We start from the raw sequence: 23,609 nt of genomic DNA, 5'->3' as shown, positions 1-23,609 counted from the left end.
CCCGACGGGAGGAGGCCCCGAGGAAGACCAAGGACACGCTGGAGGGACTATGTCTCCCGGCTGGCCTGGGAACGCCTCGGTGTCTCCCCGGAAGAGCTGGAGGAAGTGTCGAGGGAGAGGGAGGTCTGGGCATCCCTGCTTAGACTGCTACCCCCGCGACCCGGCCCCGGATAAGCGGACGAAGATGGATGGATGGATGGACAAGTAAAAAATAAAAGGCATAGAATCAATAATCCTAATTATAGAAAACATAAATAAAAAGAAAACCTTCAATACCAGGGCACATAACACAGAAATACAAAAAACAAACAGGAGTGCCAGGTTAGGGAACAAGAAAGGCCAAAGAATAAAGATTGCGGGCCCAAGCCGGTGGCACCGCCACCCTGGTGCCTTTAGTTACACAGCGGTGAGAAGTAAGGTACACTCGTGAGTGTTTATTTTAGTACACCAAAACCACACTATAAAAGAATCGTGTAAAAGCAGTAAACCAGATTATTCCTTGTGACATTAAAAAATAAAATGGATATGAGAACGTAACCTACAACTAAATTAACGTTATCTTATATAATTTCTAAACATTTTTATTTAGTTTTGTGAACCTTTTTATAAAACATGGCCATTTATTTTTATTTAAAGGGCTTATGTCTGCTATTGTAGGCTCATTTTGTTAATGTAAGCAACTAATTTAGACGCAAGAACTGGGTGCCGGTGCTGTGAGATGTACATGCTCGGCCAGATTCGGCTCGAAGTCGTGCATCTTCGGATGCGGAGCCGTGCGCACTAAAAAGCTGCGCACTGCACACCGCCACGCAAAATTTGGCCTTGCGCACCCAGCGCACACGACCGCCCACACCGCAATGATGACATTTTTGCCGTGCACACCCTTGCGCTCGTGCGTCTGCACATAAATAAGAGATGCTTTATTTCCAGTTTTATAGTCTTATTGTCTTGACATGAAAAAAAGTTTTTGTTCTGTTTTTCTGAATTAACAACATAATTATCTCAGAATTATGAGATAATTTTTCATTTAAAAAAATTGCTCTGTTTTTCTGAATTAATGACTTAATAATCTCAGAATTCTGAGATTATTAAGTCGTTAAATCAGAAAAACAGAACATTTTTTTTTATAAAAATGATCTCATAATTCTGAGATAAGTCATTAATTCATAAAAACAGCAAAAACTTTTTTTCATGAAAAATTATCTCGTAATTCTGAGATAATTTACTCATTAATTCAGAAAAACAGAGTAGATTTTTTTCCTCAAGTGAATGCAATACGCTTCCGTATAATGGTCTTATAAGCTGTCTTTTAAATATTTTGTAGAATTCAACTGGAATCCCATCTAGCCCTGCCCTTTACCGCTATTGATATCCCCTGCCTATAGCTTCACTAAGATCTTCTACTGTTAATGGACTAATGCGGATTTCTCGTCTTCTGATATAATCTCAAATATGATACTGGATATCAAGGGTGAAACTGTTAATAATGAAGACAGACAGCAATCTCATTCAATGTCAGGCATGTGTGCAGTGAAATATAATTTATTAGGCATTTAAAAGCTCTTTTGAGAAAATGAAAACATGGAAAGCTCAAAAAGCAATCATATCAGTCTACTTCATGACTTTAAGAACTAAAATAACTAATTCAAGCAGAATTAGAAGAAAATAAGAAAATAGACTAACAATGAGATGTTGATAAAATGAGTAAAGAGTTTAATCAATCATTACATAGCAAATACAAACATTAAGTAAAAGTGAATGAGACAGATCTCTCTCTCTCTCTTTACTGACTTATAAGAGCTAAAGCATCTCAAGAGAAGAAGAGAAGAAAAGTGTCCAGTTTCAAAGATACATAAAAGTATATCTTGCATTTGCATGGAAGAGTAGAAGTGGAGGAGAAACTAGATGTTCTAATGAAAAACAATGAAGAACAAGTTAAAAATTAATATCAGATTCGCATCTCTCTTTAAAGTGTTATGGCCTTTTTCTTCAGTGTGAATTTTCTGCTGTAATATTAAGGATGAATCTTCTCCTTTGTGTGAATCTTCAGGTGTTTCTTCAGGACTGAAGCTCAATGAAACAGTTTACTGCACTGATCACAGTTAAATGCTCTTTCTTCAGAATGAGATGATGTGATTTCAGAGAGAAATCCTGAGAAAATTCTTCTTCACGTCCATCAGGTCTAAATGAAACATTACATCAAGTGAGTTTCAATGGACTATTTTATGCAAACAGCTTGCTAATCATGTCTTACTCATGTAGTTAAAGTAGTGATGGGTGATTTCGAAACACTGGTTCACGAAGCTCAGACACCTTTATGAATCTATTGTTTCAAATCCGTGGTTCAGAGCGTGAATCAAACTGCGAAAGTCAACATTTTGCAGATGTTTTAATGAGTCATTTGTATAATTAAAAGGAATAATAGTAGTTAATAGTCTCTTATTGGCCTGTTTAGCTGAGTATTAAAAACCCACGTTATACAGATCCTTAATATTTATGATATTAAATGATTTCTTGATTGCATTTCATTGATTTAATTGAATGCAATGGTTTGTAAAATGTGTTTTTGTTGCATTTACACTATTCTGACCAGCGTGTGGCGTTTTTTCAATGTTTCAAAACAGTGAATACTTTTTTACTATACTAATTTTTGGCTATAACTCGGGGACCCGGCCGCCTAGAGACACCAATCTTGGGTCGAATCAGGGTCTCGATTGGCCCCTTCCAAAGAGCCCACCCCCGAGCTCCAGGGCCCTCAGGTGCCAGAGAAACGGGGCCCGGCAGCACCTCAGAAGGAAAGGTCCCAGGGGCTCTGGGAGGCGTGGTCTGAGAGGTCCCAGAGGGACCCCCCTGACACCCAAAAGGACGAACTGCTGGGACCTGCCCTTCCCGAGATACAGGCTGTTTCGTCCAAAAGTCCCTTTTGGGTGTCGGGGGGGTCCAAGGGGACCCTACTCCTACTCCACTAAAACACTAGTGCAAAGTGTCAGTTTTTGTGTGTGTTTTTAGTAATTGTTGGTTGGTGTGTTTGAATGCTAGTTGTTTCAATTACACAGCAAAAGTTCAGTGACATTTTTATTTGTCCATGGTAGAAAAGCAAATACTGATACTGGCATAATGACACAATAAATATGGAAAATTGAACTACACGATTGAGGAAGCGGATACAAAGTGAGCTCTGAGAAAACGCTACGCTTGAACAAACGGTTTGTGAATAGGCCGTGAAAGAAACTGAACGAATTGAATAGGATATGTTTAGTTGGTGAATGGCATAGGCTACTATTACACAGTAGCGATAACATTAAGCGCACCAGAATAAAATATAATATTCAGAAGTTATGGTGAAGCTGACTTACAGATTCAGTTAACATCCACAAATAAATTAAGCACGACAATTCAGGGATGAGTTTTGATTAATGGCTCCCATCATGCACTGCACTTTTATCATCACCGTTGTTGAGATTCATATGCTGAATCTTGATGTCTGTGTGTGTCTAAAAGATACAGTAGTTCAAACCTTTATTGTGCACAATGTTTTTAAAAGTCTTCAGTTTATCACAGCACTGATGGATCACATGGTGTCGAATCATAGGCCTACTACAATCAATAATGTAAAGTTAATGACCCATATATTCAAAGATAAGACTCTATATGAGCTCAATGAATCAGGCCACTACATGATGATTATGCCATCAATACATAACCAACAACACCTGATGCATTTTCTCTCTGATTTTCTTGCCATAACCAACGAGTCTGTTAACCTCAGTTACAGCAGCCATAGATAAGCTAATGTTAGAAAGTCAAGGGTTGAGAGCCCAACTAAAGCAAACACTGATCACCATCATGGTAACTTAAAATAAAACAATTAAAATCATTAACATCTAAACCTCTGTTAATTCTCAAACAGAACTGAAGATGTATAACAGAAATAAAGTCAGTCTGGTTAGTATTAAGTGAAGCTGGTAATGCTGTTTGTGGAGTTGATTAATCCTCTGATGAGATCTTGAGAGATGTAATGTCTTATTTTATCTTCAGTTGATTTAATCTTAGACTGTGGCTGAAGTCAGTTGTAGTTCTTGTGTTACTGCTCGTCTCTTCTCTTTTTTCTGTTCTTGTTGTTTCTCTAAATTGGCATTGCCAGAATTCCCTGCGTGACGCTTCACATTTTGTTATTTCATTTAAACAATTATGTTTCTTCTTAGTTTTTGTTATCAGTTATGTACAATTGGGGTTTATATAACATCATGTATTGTTTAATGAATGTTTATGGCATTATTTGGAGTCGTGTGTGTCACCGTGATGGTGTTTTGTATTTGTGTGTATGACACTGTGCACCTTCTTTTATAATAATATGTGCCTCAGCTTGTGGAAAACTAATGGTGGTGAACTTTGAATCATCATGTGATATTCTTGTTTGCATTATTATGGTGGTTATCAGTATATTACAAAGGTATAAAGAAATTTAATTATAACGTTTATCGGGTAATGAAATATAAAGATTGTCCCATAAAACTAAAAGGTTACTACTACTGTATTCTTATGGTAAATTACTGGGAAACAGAGCTGAAGATTTTTTTTTTACAACACACTTAAGTCCTGCTGATGTGTGTTTATTTATTTTTTGCCGTAAATTTAAGTCCAAAGTAAGGTTGCTACCATATTTTATATTATTTTTCAAAGCAGCTTTACAGTGATAAAAGAAATTACCATAACAGTGAAGTTGCGAAGATCATTAGTTAACTTAGAGACACCGTTCCAACAGAAAAACCCTTAATGTGCTCCGGCCACCCATCCGCACAAACATAAAAGGTTGACACCATATTTTTTTACAGTAAAATACTGGCAACCAAAGCTGCCGTTTTTTTACCGTAAATTTCACCGTTTTGAAATTTCACAGCAACAGTGTGGCTATGATTAAACCGCTTGTTAAAAAAAACACAACTTGATCCTACAGAATTAGTCAATTACAAGCTGAACTCAAATCTACCTTATCTGTCAAAGATACTAGAAAAGGCAGTATCTACACTGTAACAGTTCTGAAAGGCTGTTTCATTTCTTGTACTGTAATGCTACTCCCCACATCAAGGGGGATCTAGGGAGGTTTCTACAGGAAGGGCTATCCTTTTTAAGAGAGACACGTAAGAGTGTTTAGAGAGGTACTGGCACGGCTTTGAGTGTTTGCTCAACTGAGCCGGATGCAAGAAATCCTATTATGAGGAACGTTTTTGGTTCTACAGCTCAATGTAAGTTGTATATATTTTGTGATTCTGTTTATTATATGTGTTGATTGTGATTTGTTTTTCCCTATTTGTAAAGAGGGTTTTCTTTTGGCTTCATTTAATGTGGACATTTCATCTGGACTATGTTTTTACACCTTTGTTGATTACCTGGACTGGTGCTTGGATAGGGTTTGAAACACTTTATGTTGGACTTATATTTCTGGATTTCTATTGAACTTTTGGAGTATTGGAAATACTCGCCTCTACTTGTGGTGTGGTGAGAAATAGACTTTATTTCTGCCTGGACTCAAACATGTGTTGAACTGAAGTGTTCTAACATAATGATATTATGATTTTCCTTTTCTTTATATGTAATGATCTGTTGACAATATTGCTGTTGTGTACATACATGTGACATTTGGGTTATCTCACAAAACTTAAATATACTTTACTCTTGGTTGAATGGATCCCCTTCATTTATTATGTGACCGAAATGAGTGTTAAAACACAATGTTCCTTTTTTAGAAAGAAATTATATCTGCGAGGATTTTCAGTCAGGATTTAGACCGTACCATAGTACTGAGACAGCTCTCGTTCGAGTTACAAATGATTTGCTCTTATCATCCGATCATGGTTGTATCTCTCTATTAGTGTTACTCGATCTTAGTGCTGCATTTGACCCCATTGACCACAACATTCTTTTAAATAGACTATAAAACTTTGTTAGCATTAGTGGAATTGCATTAGCATGGTTTAAATCATACTTATCTGACCGTTATCAGTTTGTAGCAGTAAATGAAGAGATGTCTTATCAATCACAAGTTCAGTATGGCGTACCACAAGGCTCAGTACTAGGACCGCTGCTGTTCACTCTGTACATGCTACCCTTAGGAGATATCATTAGGAAACATGGCATTAGTTTTCACTGTTATGCCGATGATACTCAGCTCTATATTTCTTCTTGCCCTGACGAAACTTACCAATTCACAAAATTAACGGAAAAAACAGATTCTAATTATTGGACAAAAAACGTCCTCATGTATTAAAGGAGAACTCGGCAAATCTAGCGAACTCTAGTCACTTCTTCGCTGATTTTCCCTTTTGTTGTCGCATGTTTTCCCTACGAGTTCCCCCTACAGCTGTGTGTTGGGGGGGGGGGGAGTATATTTCACAACACAGTCGTAAAAAACTCACTTGCGGCGGTCTCCTCCCCCTCTCTACTGCTTCTCATGTGTGTTTGTTTTGATCGGAGCAAGCCAACTGTATAGTGTGGAGCTAACTCTACCGAGGTGGGTAATCTGGTAATACATCATACATGCGTGTGTGTTTATGTCGAATTGCCGTAAAGCAATTCGTGTTTCGCGCTCGTTCTCGCTCTCGCTTCTCACGAGACTTCCAATTTCTATCTTGCCGGGACGGTAGTCCCCAAGTTGCAAGGTTGGTTTTCCGCCTGGGAACGCTGGGGGGAGCAGGGAAAGACACCAATATCACCAGAACAGGTTGTTTAACCATCCAAATGATTTCTAGACAGTTTTATTTAGTTAAAAAAGTTACCAAGTTCTCCTTTAAGGTGAGACACGGCAGGCAAAATCTTATTTTTTATTTATTTATTTTTCACTGGTCAATTTTGAGATTTTGGGCTTTAGGTCTCCTTTCAGACTTGTGGTAAAAAAAAAAGTCCAAAATACACATTTAGGTCTATATTTTACTACACTTTGTCTATTTGCGTCTGTAGAGTTCTAAATTCAAAGTTGGCGTTCTAAATCAACATGCTGCTTCGCGATCTCTGTCTGTACCCTGTCATCACAGATACCATTGGAAAGCTCTCTCTCGTGTACATTGTTGTCAGATACAAATATGGTAATTTCCTTTTTATCAGCAACCAATCGTGAAAGTACAATGGGCATTTAACTCTAAAAGCAAAATCTCAGCGGCTGATGTCAATTTCTGACAACGTGATTCATTCAGATGCATCACGTGACATCCTCTGACATTTAGATGTGTGTCATATTTAATGAGATAATGCCTAATTTGCACAAACATACAAATTTCAAAAACTTGTAATTTTTTTTTTATGTACTGATGCAAGTAATCAACTGAGGAAGTTTCATGGTGATATCTATTATTTTAAAATTCTACCCTGTTCACCTGTAGTGTCTCGCCTTAACCTAGAATACTGTCTAACACTTGATGGCTGCTCTGTTAAGTCTTCGTCGTCGGTTAGGAACCTGGGTGTGCTCTTTGATACCAATCTTTCATTTGAAAGTCACGTGTCTAGTATCTGTAAAACCGCATTTTTCATCTAAAGAAATATACCTAAATTACGCCATATGCTCTCATTGACAAATGTGGAACAAGTTGTTCATGCGTTCATGACCTCAAGGCTAGATTATTGTAATGCTCTACTGGGTGGTTGCCCTGCACGCTTAATAAACAAACTACAGCTGGTCCAAAACGCAGCAGTACAGAGCAGTGCAGCTCTGTTTTTTTTTGTGTTTTTGTTTTTTCTTACATTTTTTGTATCTATAAATTAATTATTGTTCTGAATATTGTTTATTTAAATTCAAAGAAAAGAACATACAGAGCCGTGATGTGAGTCACCTAAACGAGTCTCACGTCGGTCTTTTCACATGATGTAATTGCATAAAATTCTATGATTTTTTTTTTCAAAAAAAGATACAGAATATAAATGCTTAGAAAGTTAAAATATGTTCTCAGAACTGTACACTGATTGTTTATGGACAGGTTATGGAGTCAGTTGCAGCATATTTTGGTCAATAAAATACCCAAAATGGGTTGTTTTTAATCCAGTGTTTTTTTAGAGTGTAGTTCAGAGTGTCAATGAAATGGTAATGTTTTATTTAAAGTAATTCCAATATTCAATGCTGGTTACACTAGTGCCACCAAATGCTCTTAAATGTGAATCTGCAGCAGCTCAAAGTTTATATCTGGTCAGCACTTGTCTTTAAAGGGCAAAGCAAATAGTAGAAATATTATGTCTAAAATGACACAATCAAGTAAGTTCAATGTTCAATTTTAATTAGTTTAATGTCTTTTTATATTCTTTACCTGAAACAATGTATATCTCGAATAAACAGATAAGAATAAACACCAAGCTCTGTGTTCTTCAGTATCATGTTTAATTTTCTTAAATTGTTTATGATGATCAATACAACCTTTAACTAACTAGGGCTGCAAGAAGGAATTGATGAAATCGATCATGAAAATAATCAACAACCAAGATAATTATAGATTAATTGTGTGCTCAATCATGTCAATTTACAACACTGAAAAACGTAACTATGGACAAAACGCAACTTTATATTTCCGAGATCGGTTTGTAATTGTGCCGTGCCATACCAGGCTCAAGTGGAAACACAACTGGAACCTTTTCTGAAGGTGGAAAAGCAGCTTTTGTTTCTCAGCACATAAAGATGATCTACTTACCGTGATCTCAGACTGTGTTGATGTGGTTTCTCCACTGCATGGATCTTCATGTGTCGCTTCAGGTCACTTTTAAAAGAGAAACTCTTTCCGCACTGATCACACGTGTGCGGCTTCTCTCTGCTGTGGATCCTCTCATGGTATCTCAGATGTGATGAGTGACTGAATCTCTTGTCACAATGTGAACACATGTAAGGTGTTTCTCCAGTGTGGATCCTCTCATGTGATTTCAGAGATGATGACTCACTGAATCTCTTGTCACAGTGTGAACACTTGTAAGGTTTCTCTCCAGTGTGGATCCTCTCATGTCTTTTCCGAGCTGATGATCGACTGAATCTCTTGTCACAGTGTGAACACTTGTAAGGTGTTTCTCCAGTGTGGATCCTCTCATGTGATCTCAGTTGTTCTGACAGACCGAATATTTTGTCACAGTGTGAACACTTGTAAGGTTTTTCTCCAGTGTGGTTCATCTCATGTCTTTTCAGATGTTCTGACCGACTGAATCTCTTGTCACAGTGTGAACACTTGTAAGGTTTCTCTCCAGTGTGGATCATCTCATGTGTTTTCAGAGATGATGGCACACTGAATCTCTTGTCACAGTGTGAACACTTGTGAGGTTTTTCCCCAGTGTGGATCCTCTCATGTGTTTTCAGATTTGATGAGCGACTGAATCTCTTGTCACAGTGTGAACACATGTAAGGTTTTTCTCCAGTGTGAATCCTCTGGTGCTCTTTTAACTTGCTTGGTTTAGTGAAAGTCTTCTCACACTCAAAGCACATGTACTCTCTCACACCAGTGTGTATTTTCTCATGTTTATGTAAATATTGCAGCAGTGAAAAACTCTTTCCACACACAGAACATGAATGCGGCTTCTCCTTCATATGAACCGCCAGGTGTGCCTTCTGGTGTGATTCACAGGTAAATCTTTTGCCGCACTGATCACATGAGAACGGCTTCTCTCCAGTGTGGATCCTCATGTGATCATTAAGGCCTACTGATTGCCTGAAACTCTTCCCACACTGATCACATGAGAACGGCTTCTCACCGGTATGGATTCTCATGTGAATCTCAAGACTTCGTTTGGCTGTGAAGCTGTTTCCACACTGATCACATGAGAACGGCTTCTCTCCAGTGTGGATTTTCTTGTGAGAATTAAGATTACCTTTGTATGTGAAACTCTTTCCACACTGATCACATGTGAACGGCTTCTCTCCAGTGTGGATCCTCATGTGACGCTCAAGACTTTGTTTGGTTTTGAAACTGTTTCCACACTGAGTGCAGCTGAAAGATTTCTTGGCTTTTCTTTTCTTTAAAAGTGTCTTTTTAGTCTTTGAGCGACTCAAAGGTTTTCCTCCAGGTTTGACATGATGTTCCTCCTCCACTTCACTCAGTTCTTCACTCTCCTCGCTCTCTTCCATCAGGTCTGATATGACAGAAAAAAATCATTTTCAAATTAATAAATAACTTTCTAAACCCAATTGATTATCCCAGATGTAACATACAACTGCTACAAAATATGACAATTTGTCTTTTTATAAATTAATTATACGTTCCTGAAACTTTCCATGAATGAGGTAAACTGATCTTCCAGTTATTTAAAAAAAAAACATAGGCACAAATCTCGTTTCTGTACTGAGAACTATTATGTTTGATCAATGACACACTTATATAACATGATATGAACATTAAAATGCACAATATTGGCATACTGTGACACCTACTTTTTGAAATGTAACTGTTTAAATATTTATATTATTTGAATACCATGTTATTTCTTTTGATTTTCTTTTATAAATTTGGGTTTAGATCGCTCAAATTGCTTATGTCACTTAAAGGAGAAGTTCACTTTTAAAGGGATACTTCACTTTAAAATGAAAATTCTGTCATCATATACTCACCCTCATGTTGTTTCAAACCTGAATGAATTTCTTTCTTCTGCTGAACAGAAAGGAAGATATTTAGAAGAATATCAGTAACCAGACAGTTTTTGGGTCCCATTGACTTCCATAGTATATTTTTTTCCTACTATGGAAGTCAATGGGACCCAAAAACTGTCTGGTTACTGACATTCTTCTAAATATCTTCCTTTCTGTTCAGCAGAAAAAAGAAATTCATACAGCTTTGAAACAACATGAGGGTGAGTACATGATGACAGAATTTTCATTTTAAAAGTGAACTTCTCCTTTAAGCCGCGTTTCCACCGCAGGAACATTCCCCAAGAACTAGGCACTTTGTGGTGGTACTCGGTGTGTTTACACCGCAGGAACCAGGGTCTAAATGAAGTTCTGGGTAAATATTTCTCCCTCAGAAAGTCCCTGCTGGCGAGGTAGTACTTTTTCAAAGTTCAGAAACGTCGGGGTGGGACTTGTGCACTGAACATGCTGATTGGTTGTGTTAACACTGCATTTTGATTGGATGACTCCACACAGCATTATCAAGCATAGCGTTAGTTCTGGCAGGTGACGTTAGTCAAGCTGGCATCAGCTGACCCTCAGCTGTTCCACATCTACCTATAGGAATACGACGCAGATCACCGTATACATATATAAGCTCCTTCGGTATTATCAGCAGCTATCGCGTTTCTCAGAAGCGAATTACCCTCCTTCATCCCCAGCTCCTTCTCTTGCCCAGCCAGGATTTGGCATTCTGATTCCCCTTAAATCAGAATAAACTTTTTAAATCTTAAATGAAATATATTTGCAAACTTTCATGTTGGTTCTGTTCTGTTTATCCCAAGGGGGGTTATTGCTGCTCTCCCTGCTCTTATCAATGCTAGGGAGTTCTCACCCAGAACGGAACCATACCGCCAATCCAAACTGTATGCTAAGGTAGTGATGGTAGTGGTCCTGACAGAACTGTTTTAACCGCCATTTTTAAAAATATATTGCGGTTTGTAGCTTCATGCAGTAAGACTTGTCTGTCTGCAAATATGGAATTTAATTTAAAAAAAAAAAAAACGGCCGCTGGGCCAATGACGAGGTTCAGGCTTTATTAAGCGTATTAGTGGAAGAGGAAATTTTTCTGCGCGTCCGTCCCAGCCAACTCACGGTCAATGTCCGCAATAGCTGATAACATACGTTATCTAATTTTATGAAGTAAAATCCTATGTTTCTGTAGTAAGAACTACACAATATTGGCATATTTTGACACCAACTTTTTGATATTTAATTATGTTAAAAACTTTAATTAAGGGCCGTTCAGACTGAACTTCTTCCGTTTACTTTACATGCATGTGAAAGTGGGACACAAGAAACACAAGATCAAGTGAATTTCACTGCGAGAAAGAACACAAATGTTTGCAGTAAAGCAGAGTAGATTGTACAATTTTACATTTTGGAATGATTATTATTTGTTATACATGTTTGTAAAAATACGCACAAATTCTGGTAACATTGTTACAAATTGCTTAAAACGCAGTTGGAACGCCCTCTGGGTCTGCCGATTGTCTGAAGCCTTTATAGAATCACGCCAATTTATTGGCTGATGGCACGGGCGCCGCCCCGACGCTCTTACGTCCTCACATTATATATGCACGCGCGCCATCTACTCCTAAGATTTCTCTGCCGAAAAATAAGCTTGTTGGCAGCGCGAGGAGCTTGGCAGCAAACACAGCGCCTAGTTCCCTATTCAGAGAACACAGGTTACATCAGTAACCAGAGACGTTCTCTTTCACAGGTTCACTCAATGCTGCGTAGCTTAAGATGCAATTAAGTTTCCTGTCTTCCTCTGAAACAAGAGGGGGAGGATGGAAAGAGTGAAGGTTAATAACCTGAGAGCGAAATGCTTGGTCTTGGTCTTAAAGTCACCCTGACCAGACCATGGGCGAAGTCTATACATGTCTCGCTAACAGAAAGAGCTTGCAAATCCCCCACCCGCTAAAACGAAGTCAAAGCTAACAAAAGAGTAACCTTGAGAGTCCGAATCCGCATCGTAGCTGACTCCAAGGGCTCAAAGGGAGCCTCAGTTAAGCCCTCCAGGACAACTGAAAGGTCCTAAGAGGGAATTCCAGGGGAGCATGCTGGTTTCAGGCACCTAACCCCATGCTTAAATGCTGAGACTAACCTCAGTTTACCCAGGGGGATCTCATCCGTGAGCTCTCTATGAGCTGCAATAGCAGCAACGTATACTCTCAGAGTGGTAGCGGCCGCTCCAGAAGCAAAGTTCTCCTGTAGAAATTCCAGCACTGAACCCACTGGGCAGCTGACTGGGTCCCTAGCATGTGCCGAACACCATGACTCAAAAACCCTCCACTTGGAGGAATACAACGTTCTTGTGGACAGGGCTCTCCCACTTACAGACGTCAGCGGGAAGACCAAAGCTCAAAGCTAGTGGCCTCCAATGGGCCATGCGCATAGCTTCCAAATGTCGGGGCAGGATGCCATATCCTGCCATGAAGCTGGGATAGTAGATCCTCCCTGACTGGAATCTCCCAGGGGGGGGATTCCAGAAGAGAAACCTGCTCAGAGAACCATGGCTGGGACCGCCAGAATGGGGAGACGGGCTCTGCTCTCCCTCACTCTGGACAGAACCACCTGGATCAACCTGACAGGCGGGAATGCATAAAGTTTCCGCATCGGCCATGGGTGGGCGAATGCATCTATCCCCAACGATGCTGGGGGGCTCAGGGAGAACTAAAGCGTTCATTGGGACTGATGCAAAAAGGTTCACTTCTGCTTTTCTGAACACATCCCAAATCAGGACTACTGTTCAGCGTTTCAACATCCATTCCCCCGACCTGAGTTTCTGCCTCCACAGAAAATCCGCTGCAAGGTTCAGGACCCCAGGGACATGGACTGCCCTCAGTGAAAGGAATATGTCCTGGGACCACGGGAGGAGGTGGCGCGCATGCCTGTCCCGGGTGCGTGACCATGAACCCCCTGCCGGTTAACATGGGACACTACAGCCATATTGTCTGTTCTGACAATGACATGGTGCCCTTCGAGAAAAGGGAGAATGTGAAGGACCAGGGAAACAGCTCTCAGCTCCAAGCTGTTTCTGTGCCAAGAGAGAGTCTCCCCATTCCAGACCCCACATGCTGGCCTGCCCTCGAAAACCGCGCTCCAGCCGGTCAGAGAGGCATCCATCGTAATCATTTGGCGTTGGAAAACTGTGCCCATGCCGTCCCCTTTCCAAAGGAAGAGGGGGTCGCGCCAGATTTGCAACTGCATGACACCTTCAATAGGCGAAGAGCTGGTCCTGTGCACCGGGCCCTTGAGAACTTCATCCACCACAGAAAAGGTCTCATGTGGAGCAACCCAGGGGAGGCTGCGGCCATGAGCCCCAGAAGCCTGCGGCAAGTGCCCACAGAAACACGATGGCCGTGAAGCGGGCCAAACAGGATGTTGAGTATACGGATGCCCTGGAGACGCAACGGGGCCAGAGCAGCATCCATACACTTTGTGAACGTTCTCGGCGCTAGAGAAAGACCAAAAGGAAGGACCCTGTACTGGTACGCCTTTTCCTCCAAAGGCGAATCTGAGGAACCTCCTGTGTCGCCGTATGACCTGAATATGGAAATATGCATAATTTATGTCTACTGTCACGAACCAGTCCCCCGCCCAAATTTAAGATATGATAGCTTTCAGCGTCAACATCTTGAATTTCCCTTTGTAAAGGGAGAAATTCATACGACGGGGGTCTAGTATAGGTCGCAGAACGCCACCCTTCTTCAGGACCAGGAAGTAACGGCTGAAGAAGCCTTGCTCGACTTCCTTCGGAGGAACCTCTTCTATCGCTTCCTTGTGGAGAAGGGACGAAATCTCCTGCTGCATGGTCGAACATGAAGGAGAGCACTTGGCGTCCTGACATGTAGTGGGAGGTACCACTGCCTGGATTGGTATTACAGCGTCTGCCTGCTCCTGAGGAAAACAGAACGTGCCTCCGAGGATGCGAGCGGCAGGTATCAAACGCGTCGGGAAGCGCAGGGAGAAAACTTAATGCGTCTCCTTCCTGCCTGCGCCTGATGGTTTGAACAAGTTTGATTAGGAACTGCACTTCGAAACACACTGGGTGGCGAAAGGAGGAAGCTGGAGTGGAAGGTTTGTTAGACCGCTTCAGCTCAAAATGCCTATGAGGTTGCTGGCGGGGAAAAGGCCGACCACGGGCTCCCCAAACCGTAGCTGGTGGGGGATTAGCCGAGTCACTCCTCCTAGCCGTGAACTCCGTCCTATGAGAAAAACATTTGAGGTCCGGGTTGAGACGGGGAGGGGTTCGATGATTGCCTAACCCTCCTGGGCATAAACTGCCTGAAGGCAGCCGACTGGGATTTTGCGGCCCGAAACTTGTCAACCACAGTGCTGACCACCTCCCCAAACAGTCCAGATTGAGAAACTGGGGCGTCCAGGAGGAAAACCTTCTTCCTTGTTGCGGATCTCTGTGAGATTGAGCCATAGGTGGCAGCAACCGCACCCGCCATAGACTATAGCGCGTGCGGTGTGCTTGGTGGCTCTTAAGGCCAGATCCGTGCAGATGAAGAATGTTGATGTTAAATCCAATATTTGGGCCAGAAAAAACGAGATCGAAGGACTTAAAATGACCGCTTTGTGAAGGCAGAGAAATCTGAGGAGCAGATGGCACGCGCATATATAATGTGACGACGTAAAAGTGTTCGGGCGGCGCCCGCGCCATCAGCCAATAAATTGGTATGATTCTATAAGGGCTTCAGACAATCGGCACACCCAGAGGGCGTTCCCACTGCGTCTTAAGCTACGCAGCGTTGAGTGAACCTATGAAAGAGAACCTCCCTTTACTGACCATTTGTTAAAAAAAAACCCAGAACATTCTGTACCATTTTCATAGTTGAACTGTTTATCTAAATGAGATGAAGTGCTTGAATGTCTCTAACATGAATGTTCTTCAGCATCATGAATGAATGAAGAATAAACACCAACCTCTTTGTTCTTCAGGATCTTCAGTGTGTTTCATTCTGAATTGCAGTGGGAGGAGCCTCACTGATGATGTGATTGCAGTGGGAGGAGCTTCACTGATGATGAATTGGAGTGGGAGGAGCTTCACTGATGATGGATTACAGTGGGAGGAGCTTCACTGCTGATGTGATTGCAGTGGGAGGAGCTTCACTGATGATGTGATTGCTGTGGTAGGAGTTGATCTGCCAAAATATACAAGTTACTGAGTTTGTTTTTATGCTCATGGACATCAGAATATAATAATGTAAATTCTTCCAAATATACATAATGGTAAGAACAACAGTTCTTGCAAAAAGCATAAACAGAAATAAACAGATAGGCTACTGTTAGATTTACTGATAGATTGAATGAACAATGCCAAACCCAGCGCTGAGGGAGAAAACTTATCCTCCTATTATCACAGAAAAGCTGTTTTGAAACAATCTATATTGTTAAAAGCGCTATACATGAAGGTGACTTGATTTGACTTAATGAATAAATGTCATATTTTGTATTTAATCTGATAGTTTTGTAAGCCGTCGTGTTCATGCTACTGTATCAGATATCAAGCAGATCCTCAGGAAAGAAGCATGATCACGCACGTATGGGATGAGTGATGGAATTTATTCTCTTTTAAAGAGGAGTAGTATGAGGCAAAATTAGCAAAAACACAGAAAGCGTGAATGCTAAAAGGCATGAATGTACCGTTAGGGTTGCAAAATTATCATTTCATTATCAAGTATTTCAAAGATGGAAACTTTCCATGGGAATTAATGGGAATTTAAGGGAATTAACAGGAATTTATGGGAATAAACTGGGAATTTTCAATTTGAAGGTTGACTCTTCATAGGGAACTTAAATATAGTTGAGGAAAGTATATTTTAGCATAATCTTGACTAAAACAAAAAGATGCCATTCAAATGCACTTGAATATCCATGCCATTCCTCAATCACATGCACACAGCACACTGCTTACTGCATGGCTGTTGAGACCACACCCCCTACTGGCACTGTGCACGCCTCCATCACATGTACAGAATCCCAAAGCACAAGACTATTGAAGGCACACATTTGAGCCTGTGGACTAAACAAAGTGAAGTAAGTTTTGATGATATTATGGGGAAATATATTTATTAAATGTTTAAATTGCAAATATCACATACAAATGTATTCATCTAGTAGATAGCAAGCTGATAAGTTAGATGCTAAATAAGCTAGCATAACTTTATTTACCATATAAGTAGGGCTGGGCGGTATGACATCAAGAAAATGTGTAAATATTTTATAATGTAAAGTCTTTTTGGTACAATCATGCCATGACATTGAATAAGATTGAACCATATTGTAGCCTAACTAGGGTTGCCAACCGTTCCGTATAATACGGAATCGTCCCGTATTTAAGGCATCTGCGAAGCGTCCTGTATGAAAGCCATACGGAATGCAGTTTGTCCCGTATTTTCAGGCATACGCTCTAAATTGACAATTTTTTTTTGTGACAAATCTTTGTTTGATTTACAAACATAGTCATTCGCGGAAGGCTTTAAGACCCAGCAGAATCCTCTACCGACTGGACGTTATTGAAACACAAAATAACTATTATTATATATTATATAATAATAATATTGCGCTTTTACATTTTATGCCATCTATGCCTTCCTGACAAAAAAAAAACAAGACAAAAAAAAACCTTTTATGTTTTAAATTGTGGTTGATGATACAGTAATATCCATTGGTGTAGCTAGCTATATATTGAAAATGGGAAAAGTTCACCAAGATACATTTCTAGTTTCAACATTATTTGTTCTTCAGAAAATGTGCGACCATTGAAAACGTGCACTAATTTACTCATGGAGCCACATTAGCATCCCTATATTGGGACTTAAAATGAACCATATTCGGCCATAAAAATTTAGCCTGGCTCTGCCCTGCTGCGTACTTCTGCTCAATTTTATTTGCCTTCAGTACTACGTCTGGGATGGTGGTGTATTCTTTGTTTTTTTCCGATAAGTTTTTTACCGGTCCAATCAGTGAACAGAAGGAGTGGCTGAGAACGATGACGTTGAGGTCATGCGCTAGTTTGAGTTGTAGGGTTAACTTACGTCACAACCAAACGTTAGCGATTGGTTATGGCAGATCCTGAGTGACTCTGGGCAGATCCAATAGTTTTAAACTTCAACAGAGTACACTACAAGGAAGTTAACGCTTGTCAATGGAGAGAGGCCAGACTCTCAGTACAAATGAAATGTATGAGAGTCTGGTAGAACCAGGCTAATAAAAATTAAGAAACCAAAAGAAAAGTTTGTTAAGAATTAAAATCTAAAAGGATATTAAAATGTTTGTAATATGAGTTGCAGGCATGCGAACTTTGGGCAAAAAAACACAAGTAGTGCTTTTCCCCGTTTTTAAAATGTCACCGTTGGCATACAGTAGCTATAATAAAACAAAGATGGCTAAAGTCAACCGATTAAGCTAAATAGACCTAACAATCTCTGTGTAAAAGTAATAAGTCATTTTAAACCCCCTGTAATCCGACTCCAAATCTCAGGTAAAAATTGTCATTTTGACCCATTTTACAAAAGTGTAATTCCTCACTAAATATACATCCATCACATATAGCTTAACATTTTGGCTTTCTTCATTTACGTTAGTCTTTCTTCAGAATATTTTTTTTAACAAAATCAAAAATTTGAGACGGGAAAGTTTGTTTGAAATTTGGTTGATTTTTCCACGCAATGACACAAATGTGTTTGTCTGAGAACCTTTTATACATCTTTTGTACACATATTAACCTGCAAATTCTAAAATGACATGCACTGTGTGGTACAGTAGGCTACAGATATTTAGAGTGTCCCTTATTTTCCTTTCCATAAGTTGGCAACCCTAAGCCTAACTGACGATGCTAGTCAAACAAATAGTATATCTTATTCAATCACATTGAAGCTTAAAACAACTTATATAACCATTAAGAGTACAAACATACCTTTAAAGAAGAGTAGTACGAGGCAAAATGAGCAAAAACACACTGGAAGTCCTGCTCTCTCACTCCTGCATGGACAAACACACGCGCGAATGAAGAGATAGACAGATCACGATTAAAAGCGCCAGTTTCAACGAGAGAGATCGCTAATTACACGGATACACGTCATTAAGTATTTATCAGCGTTTTAAAACGATATACACAGTGATAAAGAGACCGTAAATAGGACGTATGCATGAGAGAGTGAAAGATGTTTCTGCTTTCACAAGCGCGAATGCTTAAAAGGGAAGAGAAACCACTTCCTAACGGCAGTTTCACACCGCAGGCTTGAGCTCCGCGTCAGCTTCTATGGCAAGCCAAAAGGCTTGTTGGACTTCATGCAGCTCTGCGCAGACCGATCAGCGGCTGGCTTGAAGCAGTGCATACCGGTGTGGTGAACAAATAAGTCCGACTGAAGAGATGAGTCCGAGCTTAGGACCCAAGCAATCCAATTGTCTCAAAGCACGTTATGTGTAATTGCTTTTAGTGCCTTGTTACAAATCATACAAAATCACTTTATTATAGAAGAAGTTTGTACTACGTTATAACGAGTCATTATGTATTTTAACTTATATGTTTCATATACTAGTATTTAACCGAAGCTAGTATAGATTGTGAAATTAAACATTTCTCATTGTTAGTGTTTTTTTTTTTTTTTATAAATAAACATATTTTAGCTTCAAACAACTACATTCTCGACTGTGAAACTCTTAAAACTACATTTTGTGACACAATAACATATTTTTAAATTTCGCAGTCTTTCTCCAATTGACGCAGCTCGGACTCATCTCTTCAGTCGGACTCATTTGTTCACCACACCGGTTAGAAATTTTGTCCGACTTGATACAGAGCTGACGCCACGTGACTGAGACGTATGCCATCAAAGTAGGGGAGAGCGGGGCACAAAGTAACGCTTTTTGACTTTCTCAGTTTGTGTAAATCTACTTATGGTTCAGAGTATTTATTTTTTCCCACATTAATTTCCCACATGTCTAGTACAATTATGTGGTTTTGTTTTATTAATACAGTATATACTTTTTTCTGGATATACCCTGAAAGAATGGAAGTGAAATGTGACAACATGCGCCCCATAGGTGGGGTACATTGTAACATGACATTGGACAGCTTAAAATGTTATCTGATCTAATGGAAAAAAATATACAAGACAAACTAAAAAAAATTCTAAATAAAATACAATAAAAAAACTCTTTCATATAAAATAATGGCAATTTTTAATAATTAAATATTCTCATTTTTGAGTTTTGACTACGAACACACGAAAACACAGCAATACAACATAGTTCAAAACAAATAAATAATTAGTCATTTCTGAACATTGACACTGACTCTCAGTCTTTATTCACCTTTTTCTCACGTTTTCTCAATAAAATTAATAAAAGTATAGAATATAATAGCATATTTCTAATAGGGGCACATTGTAATGCAGTGTTACAACATGCCCCCGCCTGCACAACTGGGATTTAAACCCTGCTACTGTCTTCTGCTAGATAGCGAAGCATTAAAGAGCTATCTCAACTGTTAAATAACATCTTGGAGATTAAAATAATATCAGATTTGTCTAATTTTAAATAAACACAAAAAATAGAGATGAAAAATTAACTTAAGAAATGTACTCTTGCTATGGTATAATAAATGTCTATGGATATCTTCCAAAAAAAACCCCATAATTTTAGCGCAATTTTTTCTCTATATAGTGTTGATATGGCAACTAGTAAATACACTAAGTTTCGTCATCCTAGCATGTGTGGAAGTATTTAATACAAGAATAAACAGTTACCATGGTAACTCTCCCCTACTGCCAGAGCGATTGGAGAGTAGCCGGAGAACTCAGCCAGCGCAGCTTCTCAAGAGCGGCTGCACAAGAGCAGCTGCACAAGCTTTTTTAAAACCTTTAAACCTTTTTTATAGAGGAAGTGGTGTTTAAACACCTCATTCATTCTTTCAGTACATTTTTATTAATAAAATTAATCTTTTATTAAAGGAGCTATATGTAGTTTTCAGCAGCCTCTAGCGGTGATGTTTCAGATTGCAACCAATAAGTTAGCAAGCGAGTGCTTGTGCTCTCTTGGGTACCGGCCAGACTGAGACGCAACACACCGGAGAAAGCATCACACAACATGCTAGAAACTCAGGTAAACATCCAATAGAATGAAAGCCAACTCCGGGTCTGTTTTTATATCCAAAACAAAGCAGAGGTTTCTCCATGATTCAAATGCCCTGCCGATGTTGATCCGTGTTTACGTCCGAAAGTTGATCCGTCTCACGTCTGGCCTTACGAGCTTCAGCAGATAAAACTTTTTTTGTTAAATTTTTAACCTTAGATGTTTGCCGGGAGCCAAAGCGCCTGACATCAAAGCAAATTTAAAAGTGCTGGCTAATGCTAATCGTAAATTCTCTAAAATTATTATTCACGTCGGCACTAATGATGTTCGACTCCGCCAGTCGGAGATCACCAAAATTAATATTAAAGAGGTGTGTGAACTCGCAAGTACGATGTTAAGGACTGTAATTTGCTCTGGCCCCCTTCCTGTTCGCAGGAGTGATGAGTGATGAGAGTTAGTAGACTGTCCTCACTCAATGGCTGGCTGTCGCGGTGGTGTCCGCAAAATAATATAGAATTCATAGACAATTGGAAATGTTTTTGGGGCAGACCTGACCTGTTGAAAAGAGATGGTATTCATCCCTCCTGGGATGGTGCTGCTCTTCTCTCTTGTAATATGGCTCATAGTCTTAGAGCTCAAACATGACAATCTGGGGCTCAGGTCAGGAAGCAGACAGACTGGCTTAACCGACCGTCTGCTAGCGGCCTCGCATCACCAAGGTCAGATAAATCCCATCACATAGAGCCTCTTTCACCTAGCTATCATCATATAGAGACTGTGTCTGTTCCCCAAATTTGGAAATCCAAAAGACGTGTCATTGCGATCACTTTTAATACAACTTAACCAGTTTAGTTTGACCCCGTGTAAAAACTAAAATGGATTAGTGGAACCGGTTTCCACGCAATTTTCTAGTAAAGTCTACTAGTTTGAATACTTAACCAAACACTTCCTATATGAGATTAATCAGATCGACAAAATAAAAGTAAATCTTACAACTAACATCTGCACAAAAGGGCACGAATGCACACATGAACTTGCCCGCTCTAATCTGATGTATAACTGTCGTTGTGGATTCCCTAACAGCGCGCTGATACACGGGCAACTAAAGCACAGATCATTTACAACATTCTAATCGATTACAATAGTGTTCTCATTATAATGCTAAGTATTTGACAGACTGGCACTGCACATTTTGCACTTAACTGTATTTCATGATCAAAGTGATTATAGGCATCACTGCCTTTCAAATCCAGTTTCCCTTTATTTTCGCCGGTCTGAAAAGGGGTGCAGTCTAACGCTAACCAATCAGATCTCAGGTACCACCCCCAAATGCTGCAATAACCAATCAGATCTCAGGTACCACCCCCAAATGCTGCAATAACAATCAGATCTCAGACACCGCCCCAAATGCTGCAATAACCAATCAGAAAAATAGACAAATATCAAGAAAAATACACTATTAAAGTCAGGGCTAACATCGTTTTCATGATCCATCATCGCTGTCACGAACGAGTACTCGAGTACTCGTGCCCATCCCAAGTTATTTTATTGTTGCAAGAAAAAAAAACTAGAACATTATTATTTAGTTCCCAAAACAATAACCAAACAGGAACCAAATGTAAGGGGAATGTTCTGTGTTTGCTGGGGAGCCCCAGAAGCAAACGTCATTTTGTGAAAAATAAAATAATGAATAATGAAATAATGAAATTATTCCTCATGCAAATAAAATTGGACAATAACAATAAGCTGTTGATAAAATGAAATTTTATTTAATTAAAAGTGAAAACAAACAGAGACAGATCTCAAACAATGAACAAGTTAAAATTAACTTCAGATTCATGTCTCTGTTGAAAGTGTTACGGCCTCTTCTTCAGCTCCCTGAACATGGAAGCTTTTTCCGGTGTGTTTTTCCAGTGCTCTTCTTCAGAATGAGAAGGCAGAACTGATTTCTGAACGGAGGCTCCAGTGAAACTCTTCCCACATTGATCACATTTCACAGTTTCTTTCCAGTGTGAACTCTCATGCGAACCTTCAGACTTTTCCATGTGAAGCGTTTTTTCACACTGAGGACAGGAGACAGATTTTTTGGCTTCCGTTATTCCTTTCTTGTTCACGTCCATCAGATCTAAAATAAACATTAAATCAAGTGAGAATGTGACATAAATGGCGCTTTTCCACTACACAGTACCAGCTCGACTCGGCTCAGCTTTGTTTGGTTTTCCACTATGTAAAAGTTGTACCTGTACCTGTACTTTTTTTCGTACCACCTCCGGCGAGGTTCTAAGCGGGCTGAGGCGATACTAAAATGTGACGTGAAAACACGGCAGACTGCTGATTGGTCAGAGAGAATCGTCACTATTCACTGCGTCATCATTGCACGCGCCAGACGGAGTATCCTGAATAAAAAACAGCAAGAACAAAAACAGCATACACTCGATTTCCTCCATTGTCCTGTGTGTGTGGGTAGCACGGGTGTGTCTTGCGCATAGACAGTAAAATAAAGGTCTCGCGTAGAAGATTAAGTCACGGCAGTTTCCTGCGGCGTCGCTATGACGACCAGGTACTATTGTGGAGGTACTATCTGCAATGGAAAACGGAGCGAAAAGCGAGCAGAGACGAGACGAGGCGAGTCGAGTCGAGCTGGTACTGGAAAAGCGCCAAAAGTGAGGCTCAAAGTCAATATTCAGTCTTCAATAGACACTTTAATCCCATCAAATCTGTTCAACAACTGCTGAGCATGATTATGCTCTATTTTAAAGTCAAGAAGATGATGTGTGTTATAAATCAGTAGTTTGGTCATGAAACAATGTAAATCTGGTAAGCATTAGCATGTTCTTCATCATAATGAATGAATGAGGAATCAAGAATAAACACCAACCTCTTTGTTCTTCAGTTTGTG

At 39.8% G+C, this 23,609-nt stretch overlaps 1 protein-coding gene across 1 annotated transcript; it reads right to left on the bottom strand.

Moving 5' to 3' along the window:
* Positions 1-1,527: 1,527 nt before the first annotated feature.
* Positions 1,528-18,834, bottom strand: LOC308692070 (uncharacterized protein). Its single transcript, XM_081367773.1, has 4 exons — positions 18,552-18,834; positions 15,557-15,774; positions 8,670-10,089; positions 1,528-2,182 (listed from the first exon to the last, which is right to left on the bottom strand). The coding sequence occupies exons 2-4, from the start codon at positions 15,588-15,590 to the stop codon at positions 2,059-2,061; spliced, it is 1,578 nt and encodes a 525-aa protein (XP_081223899.1). The 5' UTR covers positions 15,591-15,774; positions 18,552-18,834; the 3' UTR covers positions 1,528-2,058.
* Positions 18,835-23,609: the final 4,775 nt, after the last annotated feature.

This window comes from Scardinius erythrophthalmus (assembly GCF_964197995.2).
Source record: "Scardinius erythrophthalmus genome assembly, chromosome: 1".
Lineage (NCBI taxonomy): Eukaryota > Metazoa > Chordata > Actinopteri > Cypriniformes > Leuciscidae > Scardinius > Scardinius erythrophthalmus.
Note: the sequence above shows the minus strand (reverse complement) of the source record. Positions and strands in the feature narration are given on the sequence as shown.

Bases quoted from the DNA above. Each gene is read 5' to 3' on its own strand.
- LOC308692070 (XM_081367773.1), bottom strand. From the start codon at position 15,590: ATGAAACACACTGAAGATCCTGAAGAACAAAGAG. The intron at 10,090-15,556 runs GTTGGTGTTTAT...CTGTCATATCAG, and splicing joins AGATCCTGAAGAACAAAGAG to ACCTGATGGAAGAGAGCGAG. The intron at 2,183-8,669 runs GTAAGTAGATCA...TGTTTCATTTAG, and splicing joins CAACACAGTCTGAGATCACG to ACCTGATGGACGTGAAGAAG.